The sequence below is a fragment of the Dermacentor andersoni genome, chromosome 1, assembly GCF_023375885.2.
Source record: "Dermacentor andersoni chromosome 1, qqDerAnde1_hic_scaffold, whole genome shotgun sequence".
NCBI classification, from domain to species: Eukaryota; Metazoa; Arthropoda; class Arachnida; order Ixodida; family Ixodidae; genus Dermacentor; species Dermacentor andersoni.
Window position 1 is genome coordinate 270,590,342 of NC_092814.1, and position 17,247 is coordinate 270,607,588.

The 17,247-nt window shown below is 42.2% G+C and overlaps 1 protein-coding gene across 4 annotated transcripts in view; it reads right to left on the reverse strand.

Annotated features, from left to right (window-relative positions):
* The window catches only part of Nup214 (nuclear pore complex protein Nup214), a 356,899-nt gene that overhangs the window by 256,662 nt on the left and 82,990 nt on the right, over window positions 1-17,247 (reverse strand). For all 4 annotated transcript variants that reach the window (XM_055063139.2, XM_055063141.2, XM_050195519.3 and 1 more), the window contains exons 14-15: window positions 4,560-5,215; window positions 3,354-3,407 (exon numbers count right to left, since the gene is read on the reverse strand). In XM_055063139.2, the coding sequence (XP_054919114.1) occupies window positions 3,354-3,407; window positions 4,560-5,215 (710 nt within the window). The remainder of the gene's footprint in view (window positions 1-3,353; window positions 3,408-4,559; window positions 5,216-17,247) is intronic.

Sequence of the window (17,247 nt, forward strand, 5' to 3'; positions counted from 1 at the left end):
TAACAAGTACTATCACGCCACCTCCCCAGCGACCACATCTGTCACGCCGGTGATCGTGCAAAAGGTCGTCATTCTGCATATCAGGTGTGAGCCAAGTTTCGGTGAAGATGGCGATATCGGTGCTGTTGTCATCCAATAAAGCTTCGACAGCGTCTTTCTTTGGGAAATAGCTCCGGATATTTGTTAGTAAAACTGACAGATTTATTTCTTGGGGTAGGGTTAGTGCGCTGGAGAGTTCCCAAAGGGTGGTGCACCGAAGACTTAGGTGCATGCGGTGAGCGCTATGAACTTAGCTCGACCACAGAACCGTTCCAGCATCGTACACGAACTGTTTGTTATTCATAATAAGCTTATCAAAACGAATTTAGAAAAAAGCAGTACTTTGCTCACCATACGAAAAAAGTTTCTTCCTTGCCAAGCGCACACGCGCAGAACAATCTTCACGGACTGAAAACGACGAGTTTTTTAGCTTTGAACTGGCAGACAGAATTTCCCCTTTGTCTTTGAATCTCATGAAACTGACAATTATCGGGTGGTTCTTTCCTGGCTGGAAGTGGCCAAGTCTGTGGGCACGTTCAATATCATGACTATTAATGGTGATATCAAGCTCCTGGGAGCAGAATGAAATGATACGCGATTCAGACTGTGACCATGATTCATCTTGCTTATCGGTGATCTCAAAAAATAGTAAGTTTAAGCGGCGGAGATGATTCTCGGCGGCGTCGCATTTGTTTGAAAGTAGTTTAATATCTGAGGAAAGTTTAGCCATATCAGGATCAGCTACAGAGCTTGCGCAACTAAACCGATTTGTTTCCGCGATTTTTTCTAGGGCGTCGACTCGCGAGGAGAGGCTAGAAATTGAATCCTCCACCTTCGACTGAGCAGCACGAATCAGCGCTAGTTCACTTAACACAGTATTCTGAGAGCATTCAATGCGGGATATGCCCATAGCAGCAAAGGCTGTTACATGTTTACCCTCATAAGGAGTACCAACACATATTTTTGAAGTTGTAGAGAAACTACCACACACTTCTCATGAGTAACAGGATGACACTTGGCAAGTATGAACGCTGTCACACATACAGTCCACAACACATGTTACAATGGATCAGCATACAACATACTTTCAGATACAACAGACCATTCTTCTTATTTAGTTTGGAGTGTCTATATTATTCCTGCAACTAATTTCACTTTGAACAAACCTGGCTATAATGGACTATCAGCTACAAGGGACAATATATTGGACAAATTTTTTATTACATGTTGCATATACGACATACTTTGCTACAGCGATGTGCGAGTGAGGCAGTGCACTGCATCAAACTATTTCCGGCCACTTGTGGAATGTGCAAAAATGCACTCTTTCTTAAGGAATGAACACACTAGTGGCAAACTTCCAGCAATGCATGCCGCGCAAAGCTCCACCGAATAAGAGAGAGTTTTCGGGATGACCCCACAAGCGGCTAACCACCGCTAACCACCACCGCTCACCACTGTAGGCTCAGTGCCAAGTAAGTGCCATGGGTGCCACTATGCCTTATCCCACTTTGCTTAGAAGCTGTCGCATACAGTGCTTTAAAAACCGATTACGATCGCGAATTGCATCATCTTGAGAATTCTTTGTTTCTCACTGCATCAATTCACACAAAAAAGAAGATAGGCTGCCAATTGTGACATCCAAACTGCAAAGCACATGATGCATTCAAGGCATTTTGTATGCAGTGCAGAGGCAGTTAGACATAGGCTCTGAGTTAAACTTTCCTCGTATCACAGCTTTCATTCAAGCTACAGGTTTGACATTGGTTCTCATTTGTCCCGAAAAATAAAATTAAGACATTAGCTTATTCTACGAACCATTATTCCTAGTGAAAAACAAACTGTAGTCAATGTTTGTGTCATCAGCAGCAGCAACATGCTCAGGCCGGGTGGCCGGCATTTTAGGAAGCTGGCCGCAATGGCAGAAATGTCGCACGAGTTCAATTTTTCACCAACCGAAAAACTTTCCAATGTCCAATTTTTCCATTTATCCGCTCTTTCCAGTGTCTGGAAAACGGTGGACACCAAGGTGCCATGCCGCTATTGTGTTTGTGCAATCATGCGCATGTCCATTTATTCATTTATCTTAATGCCATTTTTTCGTCTACAGTTCCAATAATAAAACGCTAGGCACTTGTGAAGTTCTGCCATTACACAAAATACTGTGGCCCTCATTTCGGATGGTACGAACTTTGGATACAATGGACCTTTCTTGCTGGACTACTGTAATCCATTGTAACTAGTGTCACCTTATTTGTGAAACAAAACAATATTCTAACTTGATACTAAAGTTGGTCTCAAAATGCCAAACCTGACATCACTGCCGTTATCACTGTCATGACAAAGAGCAAAATTTCCTGACAATGTGTAGCAAAATAAGGCTGTACAGGGAGTCCCAGCTAACCTTAGCCAAGGTTTAAAAATAAGTGAATGCACTATAGGAGGAGGAGGCTATTATGTGGAGAGAGTCACACTATTTTATGTATTCTGTTAAAGTGCATAATTGGTCAAGGTTAACTAACCAAATTCACAAGGAATAACTTTAGGGTATAACTACTAATAGGAAAGTTGTAGTGTGTTTCAGGAAACATCTAATTCAGCAGCTTCCAACTTCCTGTTTGTTGCGTCATCATTTTTACTACATCCTAAAGAAAGCCCACAAACTATGAAAAAGGACATGTGACATGTCAACTTGCACACCGCAATTGCAGTGCTCTCAAACATGCCACATACCAATGAACAATGCATTTAGCCTGGTGCACTGCCACTCAAAAGTTGACAGGTTAGTGACAGGGTGGTCTCCTTATCGACATCATGATACAGCCCGAGGGAAGCATAGTAAGTGCATAAATTGTGCAGCCAATGACTGCATCATTGCCCTGTCACTTATCAAGTTCAGAAACAACAGAAGAGGAAAGCAATATGCCTTTATGGTACCATGTCGATACCAGACAGAGATAGCGCATATGTGCCGCGCAGCCACAACTCATGAGGTCCATGCTTGAGAAAGAGGGGCGCTTCCTTTACAGAAAAATATAGGGTATTTCAATGTAACAAAATTTTTCTGTGACAAAGTAGAGTGCTGATTTTCACTATTTTATTCTACCAAGGTTTAACTGTACTATAATATGACATACAATCTCAGAATACTAAAATAGACAAAATATAAGTGCTTCTGCAAGTTAACAGAACTGTATACTGTACACATGTGGCTGTACATTGTTTCAGTAAATGTGAATATGAAACATCCTGTCTGTGTCCTGCAATGCAAGTCATTCTGAGCATATGGGACAGTATAGTAGTAACATGCTCACCTCATCGTGCATAGCTGCAATGATAGCATCCTTAGATGGCTCCAATTTGTAAGGCTGTAAGAGAATAATAAATCACATTAGGTCTCTGCAGCTATTTCGCACCCAATTCAGAGCACTTATGTGTAATATTGTGCAATGTAGTGCAAAATCTACCCAATCCTGAGCAATCATGCAGACAGCTAATGGCAGTGCTGCAGTATCCTATAACATAAATCCATCGCCACTCTGCCTTTCTATGTGCCTTAGTCAAAAGACTCTCCTATACTTACAAGCACCATAAAGAGCAAAAAATTTGGCAAAGTATTTTGGCTGCTGGGATGGAATTATTTTACCATCTTGTGCATTTCTGCAGGCAGTGCACTTAATGATACTGAGAAAGGACAATGTATTCATTCTATTCCAATTTTTCTTTTGTTTTGCACATTTTGTCAGCAGTTCGAGTAGAGCTACGCCTGCGTTATCACCAGGAGAGGACAGTTAGGTAGGTTGTGAGCAGTGTATAGTAAGAAAGGAACAGAGCCGAGTGAAGGGGATCCTTAATTTACACTAGCCTTGGTTAAAAACGCATAAATAACACGAAAGCCATGTAATGAATTGCAACAGCTCTTTGCTATAAGACTATGACTCCAAGTGCTGACTTCGAAACTTGAAACAAACTACAGTTGAAGCCAAAAAATAGAACTTCTAGAAAAATTTAAAATGTTTGAATACTCAAGACATTGACTGTTTATCAAACATTCACAGACTTCGTTCTGCATGGACGTTGTGAAAGGGTACCCTGCTCTATAGCTGTAGGAAGAATCATCTGCACCACAAAGTTAATAATTAATTTGTCAGATACTCACACACTGGGGACCAAAATCTCAATTGCCATTATACCTTCATCTTAAAAGTTGGTGTCACTGATGTGTGAATAGGTTCATTTAATCAATCTGCCCCAATAATCACTCTAGAAAAATTGGTCCACCACTGTATTTGTATTCCTTTTAGTAATTTTTGGCCTAACGTACACCCAATTAATTGTAAAATTATTGGTGTCAATACAATATTTGCAAGCAGGCTCTAATAATTGAGCACTTAATGAAGAAATTGTAAAATCTGGAAGGTATGCAAATGCAATGTTTAAAAAATGTTTGTCATATGGCAACACAGTCAGTGATGACAGGCATTTGCATTGAAAAATAATGCAAGAAATAAGGGCTTCACCTTTTCTGCAACTGCTACTGCTGTAGGAGCAGAAGTCTTCAGTTGCAATGAAGAAGCTTTTGCTTCCTGTGCTGAAGTTGTCTGTGTGACTGTTGACACAGGTTGAGCTGGTATTGGCACTGGAGCAGAGGACACTGGGGACACCTTAGCTTCTGTATCGGCTTTTGGTGCCGGCTTGAAAAGGAAGCCTGATGAGCTGGATGTAGTAGGAACACTAAAGGTTGTAGCAACTGGTGTAGTGGTACAACCTGCACTTGGTACTGAAAATACTGCTGATGGCATGGAAGCCAAGGCTGGTGGTGCAGCAGCCGTCGTTGAACTTGAAAACGTGGGCACAGGCACGGAAAACAGTCCTTGACTTGGAGTTGTGGATGTAGCCAAAGATGGCGTCGACTTTGACACTGTGGGTGCAGTAGCTGGAGCAAAGGAGAAAGCGTTCCCACCTCCACTGGCACCAAATGAAAAGACACTACCACCAGTAGAGCCAAACGAAAAAGCTGTCGTCGCAGATGAGGCTTTTACTGATGAGAACAGTGACGGAGGTGCAACGGTGCTGCCAGAGGAAGCAGCAGCTGCCACAGGAGATGTGGCTACAGGCACAAATGAAGTACTAGTGGAGAAAGGCTGGCTGGTGAAAGGAGGAAATCCTGCAGCACCTGCATTAAAATAACATGTATAGAAAGTTCAGTGAATCTCTTTAAAGTCGAAAAGTAACCTAAAAAATTGTGGAAGCCAGCTTGCCAAAGAATCCCTCGTACAATGCTTACAATAAACCACCACCAAAATTTAGCAGCCTATGAGCCTTGGTTGTTGCAACTGGAACCTAAAAGCTAGCATTCAACACTATAATTAAACCCTGATAGCCATACAAAATATGAAATCCATGCAAGCTCTGTGCAAGTGAAACCTCATTAGTTCATACATGGTGGGAATGTGGCATAACAACACTAAAGGGTATTATGCACAGTATAACCTCGTTGATATGATCCAATCTCGTACAATTTCCCGGCGCCAAAGTTCACGATCGAGAACACAAAAAAAAAGACTAAATACAGTTATGCTTCTGTTTTAACAGTTTCTTTAATAGGCAATAACGCAAACACGTGCCATTTCCTGCTGTAGGCAGTACAAAGCGAGTGTCTTGTTTTGCTCATCATCATCAGCAGCAGCAGCCTGGTTACGCCCACTGCAGGTCAAAGGCCTCTCCCATACTTCAACAACCCCGGTCATGTACTAATTGTGGCCATGTTGTCCCTGCAAACTTGTTAAGCTCATCCGCCCACCTAACTTTCTGCCGCCCCCTGCTACGCTTCCCTTCCCTTGGAATCCAGTCCGTAACCCTTAATGACCATCGGTTATCTTCCCTCCTCATTACTTGTCCTGCCCATGCCCATTTCTTTTTCTTGATTTCAACTAAGATGTCTTTAACTCGGGTTTGTTCCCTCACCCAATCTGCTCTTTTCTTATCCCTTAACGTTACACCCATCATTCTTCTTTCCATAGCTCGTTGCGTCGTCCTCAATTTAAGTAGAACCCTTTTCGTAAGCCTCCAGGTTTCTGCCCCGTAGGTGAGTACTGGTAAGACACAGCTGTTATACACTTTTCTCTTGAGGGACAATGGCAACCTGATGTTCATGATCTGAGAATGCCTGCCAAACGCACCCCAGCCCATTCTTATTTTTCTGATTATTTCCCTCTCATGATCCGGATCCGCCGTCACTACCTGCCCTAAGTAGATGTATTTCCTTACCACTTCCAATGCCTCGCTACCTATTGTAAATTGCTGTTCTCTTCCGAGACTGTTAAACGTGTTTCGCTCAGATGGCATCAATTTCCGGCGTCGCCCATCATGTCAATTTCATTTCACTTTCTTTTCGGTGTCTTAAAACAGTCTGCAATAGAAAAACGACAAGGCGCAATCTGGGCCACTCGGGCCACACCAACTTGACGCACGTCGGCATCTCGTGCCGAACGATTCTCACCAAGTGGGCAAGTCAAAATTTCCCAGACAAAATGATTCAAAGATGCGATTGAAGTTTTTCTGTTTGGGGGGGAGTTACGTGCCAATACGATGACATGATTAAGAGGCACGCCTTAGCAGGGCACTCTGGGTTAATTTTGACCACCTGGGTATTTTTTACCGTGCACCAAATGCGTGGTATTTTTGAATTTCACCCCCATTGAAATGCCACTGCTGTGGCCAAGATTCGATCCCATGTCCTCAGATTTCGCAGCACAACGCCATAGCCACTATGACAACACAGCGGGTAATCAAAGCTTGCCGAAGCCGCAAAAATGACAACAGGCGTCACGGGCTGCTTGAATTCCACCAGCTGGGCGTGACGATTCATGCTGCAACGCTTTACGCAACACTTTGCATTACATAGATGTCAACTACAGTTGAGTCTGTCATACTATTTAGTGGCTTCAGGTCATATGTTTCCCCAATTAGTACGTCTTTTCTTGTGTTTTTTCTAAAACATATCAACAAGGGTCTGTAGTACTAACCAGCAACTACAAGTTTGTGTCTGTTCTTGTGTGCCAATAAAGCAGAAAAGCTGCATCACAGGAAATGTTGCCTAAATACATGCAAATAAATTCCTTTCTTTTTCTATAGTGGTGAAAAACATTTCCAGCTGTTTTCCACAATGGCGTGCGTGATAGAGGACAGGCAATACTATACAGGCTCTCGAAGCTTTGGTAGGGAGCACTACATCAATCAAAGCACATTGTTATTGACTTCCCAAACTTTCCCCGATGCGTTTGTCTATACAAGAATCTACTGTGCGAGAACCAGTGTTGCTTCTCTGAAATACGGCATTTGCCACCACATGATCACAATCATACCGCGCATACAGTGCTTTTCATGGCTGTTAAGCTATTGCATTTACTGAGCCACTGCGGTGATGACAAGCTGCCTTTTTTTCAGCAAGCAGCGCACACTTCAGGCCAACACAACTCTAAGAGGCAGTGCGTGTGGGCTATTGACCGTTGAAAGCATGCAATATGCTTTCAACGCTGCTACGCACTATGCCACGTGCATTGCCAAGCAGATAGGTGAAGACTTATCAAGACAGGGCTTCCAGCGACAGGTCACCTGCAAAGCCCGAGTGCCTGTGTTCTATGCTTTGGCCATGGTCACACCTCCATGCATTTCATATGCTTATTCATATAGGCAGTGATGCACTCACACCATAACCAGAATAATTAGCATACTGGCCTTTACATTTACAAAACGGGGTAAAATCTTCTGTGGCACAGTGCAGCATAGGTACATCACAAATCAAAACATCACAGCTAGATTCTAAGTGAAAAGAAGTGATCATGGTCTGCACCAATTGATAAGCATACAGCAAGCCACAATGGCTTAAGCAGTCAGCTTATACATTCGGCTATATGAAAACTGGGTCAGGGATTTATTGCAACTTGCATCTTAACCCTTAATGCGCCTAAAGCAGGTGTGTACAGTAGAACCTGGTTCATACGCTAAAAAAAAAAAAAGAGAGAAAAGGCATCCTATTCCAGAAAGCATATGATGCAAAGTCACTAGAACATTTGGCAGACTCAACTGTAGTTGACACTTTCATAATGAAAAGCATTGCATAAATCGTTGCAGCAGAAGACACCAACATGCCAAGCTGATGGGGCTCGAGCGACCTAGGATGCACATTTGTTGTTTTTGTGGCTTCAGGCAAGCTTCAATTGCACTACTCGAATTCAGCCTGGATCAGCACCTTCTTCAAGCAGGGCATTTTGGCGGAAAGTTTTGACATGCCCACTCAGCGAGAACTGTTGCAGCATGAGAAGCCATCCCGCCCTAAGCTGGTGGGGCCTGACTGGCCAGGGACGCATGTTGTCATCTTCCTATTGCATAGTGTTTCAGGCCGGTGACAGGAAACCAAAACAAAATTGAGTTGGCGGGCGATGCTGGAATACGATGTCACCAGAGCGGAATATGATGCTCACTTCGTGCTACCTGCAAAAGGGAATGGCACCGCATTTGGGTGATCATATATTAAAAGTGTGTAGTACACTTCCAATGGCAATACGCCACACATGCTGTGAAACAAATAGGTGAAGATGCATATCCAGGGTTGGGACTGCCCAAAGTCATCTCGGAGCAATTTCTGGAGCAAGTAAAGTTGCATCTTGGAGCAATTTGGAAGAGAAAACTGCATTTTGGAGCAGCTTGGAGCAGACTAAATTTCATTTTGGGGCAATTTAGAGCAGATAAAATTTCATTTTGAAGCAGTTTGGAGCTTTGAAGTTGGAGCAGTTTGAAGCAGTTTGGAGTTTGAATTTTGGTGGAATAATGGAATATGAAATATGGCAGTGCACTTCGAAACCATGACAGAACACGAACGCTATATTGCAACTGTCTTAAGCTGAATTTTGAATCAGATTACCCCGATAATGAAACCGTCTAGTGCATGCGAATTTTGGTAATAGTACCTGTAGATATTTAATTACTGGCAGCAATCACAAAAACATGCATTCTGAAATAGCGAGTTCAAAACTTTCAAAAGTAACCCAAGACATTTTTTAAAGATACATTTTTCTTTAAAGGGCCCCTCACCAGGTATGGCCATTTTCAGTTGACAAGTGCAGTGCATACAATGAGCACTAACAATTGTGTCTGCTAAGTATTACATCGCTACGCACCGCAAAAAGAGCTGAAATTTCAAACCGAATGCCATTTGCCCTTCTGCTCGCAGGTGCTGCACTCCAAGCCAGAGGGTGACGTATACGTGCTAGTGCACCTATGTACATGTGTTCGTGCTGTGACGTCCCTCACAGTGACACGTCACTTCCAGAATTATTTAAGGCAATATCTGTTATTTGTGCAATCTCAGAGTGTCTACCAAGTTGACATTTTCAAGTTCCCCGAGTTTTCCAGGTTTTCCCTGAGTACCTTTGCGAAATTCCCTGAGTGACACAGAACTTTGTTTTATGTAAAAACGGGCGACACCATGTCGCCCGGTGCTGTCACTTTCTAGTAAGCATGTTAAAAAATAAATGATTTAATGCAGTTCGAATAGCAAGAAGTAATGTTTATTTTATACAAGAAGTAATGATTATTTTACACAGAAAAGAAAACTGAAGGGAGGGGTTAGTAAAATGCACAGCGAATAAAATGTCTTTAAGAAAATGGTAAGGCCCATTGCAAATCGAGTCGAACGTTTTCAAATACAAATTAAAAGAGATGCATACAGAAATATTTTCAAAAATGAGCTATTTCTTTTAACTGATGGCAAGCTTATTAGTATTAGGCCTGAACTTTGTCACAAGTGAGCTTCTCTCAGCAGCTGGAAAGTTAACCTCAACTGTCCTGACATACTCTCAGCCCACGCACAATGCCTCAATGTTGCGTTTCATTCGGTTTAACTTTGGTTTGGATAAGGGTCATCTGCATCTCGACGTCAGCCAACACTCTCCTTTTTGAGCTCAAGCTCCTTCAAAGAAGAGGCAGCACAGTTCCTATCCTGATCATTCCTGAATGCGACGGTCTTTCCTGTTTTCATCCTCATTCTGCCGTGTGTTCGCCCCACGTTACCCCACAGACCACTGAATCATCTTCTTTGTCAGTTTTACAGTCAACGCCCAATTTTTCGGACTCCCTAGGAGTGACTAAAACTTCCGAAAAATCGGGCAGTCCGAAAAAATTAATGCATGTCTTTTACTGCCCTTAAGGGCTCAAATTGCCACATGCACGTCCGAAAAAGCTCCGAAGGCCTGCCAGTACACTTATTAGGCATATCGGTGCTTATACTGTGACAGGAGACAGCAGGTGCGCACGTGTATAATTAGAGAATACGTACTGTGTCCCATGACAACTGCCCCTTCCCACGCTTGTTAAGCTTTACCGCAATACTTTATGTATGCTTCATCGTTTAACATTGCTGTGCTGAGGCGAAGCTGCCTTTTGGGCACCGGCATTATGCAAAGCGCCGTGCTTTATAAGCTTCAAAGCCAATCGCGAGGGTTACACAGGTGGAGTCGGTGCCATTGCCGACAGCGGCGAATTATTTCAATGAAAAACACGGCGCCGTATGGCAAAAACCTTAATAGCGAATGTCTAAGCAGCTAGGCCTCACATTGTCGCGGTGGTGGCTACGCCTGGCAGCGGATCTACGTGCGAGAGTGCCGGTTCGAGGTGGCGAGATAATAAAAACGGCGGTGTTGGCTTTCATTAGTGCCGTTTCAGACCTGCAGTCACGGCAAAAAGTCCGGAAAATCGGACGGTGACGGGTTCTTGCATCCAAAACTTTAGATATTCTTGTACATTGACTGTATGTGGTGGTGCCGCAAAGCTGTCCGTATTATCAGGCATGTCCCAAAAATCGGGCATCCAGACAGTCAGTCATTGACTGTGAACTGGCAACTCCTCCAACCGACAACACGGCGTCAAGGACAATTCGTTACGATTTCTCTCTTTTATTAGAGCCAGCATTAGGGAAACTTTCGTTCCCTTTCAATAAAATGACGGCTACTTTTCCCTGATAGAAGCACTAATTCCCCGAGTTTTCCGTCAGTATTTCCAGAATATTCAAAATCACTGAGAATTCCTGGTTTTTCCAGTTTGTAGACACCCTGAATCTGTTGGTTCAATAGACTAATTAATGTTTAGAGAAACAACAAAACACACAAATCGAATGCCTGCATGTTCGTGTTTTACTTCGCACCATAGCAAGAGGAATGTACTTACGTTTCGTCTGCTTGTTCCCACATCACGCGGCTGCACATGCAGACACCAAAACTATGTCATTTTCTACTGTGTTCCAGCGCATGATCCTGCTCTGTAATCTGCTCGTGTCTGCCTTAGTATTCATGTAGCACTGACTTACACCTCTAGTAAGGTGTCTTCGTGCACAGCGCACAATATCGAGCGCTGCGCAAAATAAGACAATCACAACAGTTTGCGCGTGATGCAAAAAAAGCACGAAAAAAAATATGAAGGCAGGGCGTATGCGCCATGACATATGCGTCATGTAATCCTCGAGCTCTGGTATGCAAGAACGCCGACAAGGAATTTTACTTGCGAAGGCTAGACGGGACAAATGGAGAGAGTGTCTTTCTTGGCAGTGGAGCTCTCCTCCTGAAATCATGGATTCATGGAAATGAAATTCTTTTATCTCGGCTATTATCAAACCGATTTGAAAAATGTTTGTGTCTGAACACTCCCTAGAGGACATGTAACAACTTCCAGTGTATAACAGAAATTTACTATGTGGCCTGGTGAGGGGGCCCTTTAATGCCTCGACAGTGTGGGTGAAGTGCCTGGGAATGCGCTTCATCAACAGCCCATAAGGAGAAGCCAGAGTTATGAACTACTGTGGTTTACTGAAAGCCATTTCTACATAATAGAAATAATTTCGCCTTGATGCAAGCCAATCAGAACGTGGGGCAATAGAAGTGCACTTTGTAGCTATAGCCTACCATAATATGGAAAAGTGGGTCGAGCGGCGGCACAGCGCATGCTTTCCTAAAGCCGAAAACATTGGTGGCACTACGATCGACTACATTTGGAAGAATATATCATTCCTGCACTGACACTCATGATGATATCAAAAAATGTACTCAAATTGTGCAGTCCAGTTGACGCGGGTAACATAATTTCCAAGTCACCATATGTCACCACAGACCCAGAGAGCCGCAATCGACCCTGGGCCAGTATAACATAAAACTATTCCAATATGTTTTTATTCCGAATCCACCATTAGCCCTACGTGATAGGTCAAAATGGCTCAGGCCTCTCCCATATGGACCCAAAAACAGAATGGAATAGTTCGCATTATACCAGCCCTGGGGACAGAGACGCCCACCCACTGAACCCTTAACTTGAGGCAAAGCGCAATATAGCACATAGGACAACAGAAGGGAACGAAGACACTGCGCTGTTCTCCACTAAGCCTCTTTCAGTGTGTGCCTCCGTAATACAGGATTCCTTCGCATTCCACGAAATCAAATCTTTGGCCAGCACTTAATTTCCATGTCATAACTGCTAAACCTTTGTATGTAAGCAGATGTACCATCACGAACAAATGAAATGCAAATGAGAAATCCCAAAGTAGAACACCTTTCTTAAGTAAAAGTTGGCAGTCACTTTAGCATACGCTACGGAGGATGAAGGTGAGAAAGCCTGCATGCTCAAGAGATTTTCATTAAATTACTCAATATTCTCATTCGAATGCACTGTTACTTCCTATTGTTTTCTCTCACCAAAGGTTGTGGGTTCGGCTCCCACCAATGGTCGTGGGTTCGACCATCAATCGTGGGACTATCAGTTTTGGTGCCATTGGATTTTGGTCTCACCAAAGGTCATGGGTTTGAGTGCCTTAACTTTGCCTTATTACACCAAAGGTTGTGGGTTTGGGCGCCTTAACTACCTCTATTTTAACTATGCCTTACTTCACCTTAATTAACATGAAAGGTCGTGAGTTGAAGTGCCTTAAATGACTATCTTAATTAATGTTGCCCTAATTAACTTGGCTCGACTCTCACTAATGGTTGTAGGTTCAACCATCTATGGTGGCACCACAAATTTTGGTGCCATTGAACTTTGGTCCCACCAAAGTTCAAGGTTTCGACTCTAACCAATGGTCGTGGGTTGGACTCCCATTGAATTTTGGTGCCATACCGCCAGACAATGGATTTTTCGACCCATGAGGCACTGAAGGCTTTCACCTTAATATCTCGCTGGCATGATCTCACGCTGCTACATATCCGGTTGGTAGAGGCGGCACAGGGCTCACACTACTCATGCCACTGCTGATCCAGTTGACAGAGGTGGCACAGGGCTCACACTAAGCTTGAAGCCAAAATTACGTCATTACATATTGGTGAAAACAGATAAGAAAGAATGCGTTCTAGTTAGCCCCAACTTGTTTAACTACCACATAGCTACATACTTCATCATTCTCTTTCTAGGTATGGGTTTATGAGGAGGTTTCACTCTACACAGGAAATAACATGAAGGCACGATCAGTAATCAATTCAAATGCAAACCATTCCGAGACTAGTCTAATGCGTTATTTTGTTTCCAGTTTAGGTGAAACTGAGAACATTTGTAACAGTGGCTTAATTCAGACTTTGAAACGTACACATGGCACTAATCCATGCTTAGAAACTAGCTACCAGTCAACGCCTAATTTTTCAGACCCCCTGGGGGCGACGAAAACACCAGAAAAAATTAATACATGCGCTTTACTGCCTCAAAAGCTCAAATCGTCACAGGCACCTATCAGGCGTATTGTAGCTCGTACTTCGACAGGATATGGCGCGTGTCTGCATGCATAATTAATGAATACATACCATGTACATACATACATAACATAGATACATAGAATTGGTAAATTTGTTAGCGGAAAAAAAAGGCCTCTAGTAGTGAAGTTTGCCACTTTTAAGACAAAAGAGCCAGTGTTTTCTGAACAGTGCCCTTTCGGGAGAACTGGTATCAGCATAAGCGAAGACTTTTGTACTGCAACACGTCATGCCCGGAAAAGACTTCTGGAATTCAGCAGAGGCTTAAACACTAACTTCAAATTAAGTTACAAGAGACTATTTTCAGAGGGAAAGTGCTACATGTTCAATACTGACGAAAACTCTATTATTAAAGTGACTACCGGCAGACAAACGGCCAATGCTGTCACCACGTCCGTAGGAGCAACCCGTTCCAGACATGTCTATGTGAGGAAAAAACTAGGCACACATGAGGGGTGGAGGCTCATCATCAACGCATCTGTAATTTTTACTAAAATTCGGAGCGTTTTTCCTAAAAGAGATAGTTTGAACAGTCTAATTAACGATACTGGAGCTGATATTCTTGTACTAATGGAAACCTGGCTCTCTGAAAAAACAGAGATAGGCGAGCTGTCTCGCTGCAACAAAAAATTTACTGTATACCGGCTAGACCGTGCCGATAGCATAGGCGGTGGTGTTTTAACTGCTATAAACTCTAGTTTTGAATCATTCCTTTTGAGTATGACTACTAATTTGGAATTACTCTGGTGCTACCTATCTATCTGTTTCAAAAAATTATCACAGGTGTCTGTTATCATCCACCTAATCACGATTGTGATTTTGCAGAAAAATATTCATGACACCTTAAACAAAATATCTGTTCAATTCCCTGGTTCACCAGTGTTTCTCTTAGGAGACTTTAATTTCCCTACTAACGAATCGTCACTTTCCTGCCCCTTTTCTAATCCGGCATCTGCAGAGGCTGCAGATTTTCTTAGCAGTTGCTCAGATTTTAACCTTTCGCAGCTAGTTATCAAACGAACATGTGTCACATCTACTACATGTTCCTTGCTTGACCTTAATCTAGCCAATCATCCTGATAATGCTTCACCAGTAACCCACATGTCTGGCCTAAGCGACCATGACACATTACTATTTTTATCCCTTCTACAAAAGCAAAGAAACACACTAAATATATCAGAGACTACAAAAAGGCTAACTTTAATGCTATCAACTCTGAGCTATCAGCCTTTCTTGACTGCTTCCTTGTGACACATGTTGACTTATCAGTTCAAGAAATGTGGTTGTCTTTCAAGACTACAGTAATGCGTCTGATCAGCAAATATATTAAGCTTAGAGCAATTAATCAATCTTCTAATGTCCCTTGGTACAACAACTATCTGAAACAATCATCCAACAAAAGAAGCAGACTTTTCCCGTCATTAAACGCTGAGAGATGGTTAGCATACACATCCGCTGCCAAACCCTATGCAAGCGCTTTAAACACGTCCAAATTTAACTTCTTTAACACGACCCTACCGTCTCTGATAAAAACTAACTCAAAACGCTTCTGGAACATTATTAAATGTACCAAAGATAACAGTATAAGCCTCGTAAACGATTCAGGGCTCAAGTTTCAAATCATCTTTGAGCTTCTCTACTTAACAGCACGTTTTCCCAATCATTCTGCACAGCAAACATCATTGACTATCCAACTTTGCCATCTGTAAACTTTCTGGCAATGGATCTCATTACCCTCGACCCAGCAGGCACCCGAGCCAGAATTTCCAAGATAAACTGGTCATCGTCGTGTGGCATTGATGGTATTAATTCCAAGTTCCTCCAGAGAACTGCAGAATTCAGCTCCAACATACTTACCTTTATTTTTACTAGATCACTTAACGACAGTGCCCTACCCATTGACTGGAAAACCAGTAAGGTGATCCCGCTTTTTAAAACGGGGAAATTACATAACCCACTGAATTACCGACCTATTTCATTAACCTCGGTACCTTACAAAATATTTGAACATAATTTTCACTCCACCTTACAAATTTCCTTGAATCAAATAATTTTTTTAGCTGTTAACAACATGCGTTTAGGAAACCATATTCTTGCAAAACACAACTATTAACATTTACTAATGACTTGCATGGGTTTTTGGACTCTGGTTTTGCGACAGACTACCTTTTTAGACTTTTCTAAAGCCTTTGATAAAGTTATTCACCAACTACTTATCTATAAGCGAAGCCTTCTAAATATTGACCCTTTAATATTCAAATGAATTTGTAGCTTTCTTTCTAGTCGTACTCAATATGTAACTATTAATGACAATGACTAACCAGAGTTATGAGTAGAATCGGGTGTACCTCAAAGCTTTGTGTTGGCGCCTTTACTTTTCCTCCTTTATATTAATGACCTGTATAATTAAATCAACAGTTCTGCTTGTTTATTTGCCGATGATTGCGTAATTTACCAGAAGATAACTAATGATTCTGACATGGTTACATTACAATCATTTAAATAATGTAACAACCTGGTGCTCTCGCTCGCACATGAATCGTAACGCCTCAAAATGTAAATTCATGAGAATCTCACGTAACCAAGTAACCTAACCAAGTAACCAAGTAAGTATCATGTTATAAGTACCTCGGAGTGCACTTTAGAAATAATCTTTCATGGAAGCGACATATTGAACATACATCCAAAGCTAATCGCATGCTGGGCTACCTGAAGCACAATTTCCCGCTGGCACCTCCTTCTCTAAAGCAACAGCTATATGTCACCTACATTCGATCTAATCTAGAATACACATCATCAATATGGGACCTCATCAATTAATACTAATTAATACCGTAGAAGCTGTACAGAATCATTCCGTTCATTTTGTTCTTAATTACCAGCGCACAGCAAGCGTAACTAGCATGAAACTTGCCCTCAATATATATCCCTTTATCAAATGCAGAAAAATCGCTCAGCTTTGTTCGTTCCATAAAATATACCATTCAATTCCCACACTCAAATCACACTATATCGAACCAGCCTCTTTTCCTTCTGCACACTTGGACCATCGTAATAAAGTGAACATCACCTCCGCCAGAACATCTACCTATGGTAATTTTTCATTCAGACATGCCAGGAATGGAATCACCTACCGGATCCACTAGTCTGTATTATTAATGCCAACGACTTCTGTAAGCCACTTACTAACGTTACCTAGTATAACGTGACTTTAATATATTTAAACATGTAGAGTAGCTCTGTTTTCTTCTGACCAGTAGTGTTTAAAAGTTATTTCCATTGTACTACCTACCTAATCTACAAACAGTATACTTTGTATTATGATTTACCTACTATCAATATGTGCTTACCTTCTCACTCTAACTTTCACTATGTATACCACGCATTTATATTTCGTCTGTATAACCCGTCTGTATTATATTGTGTC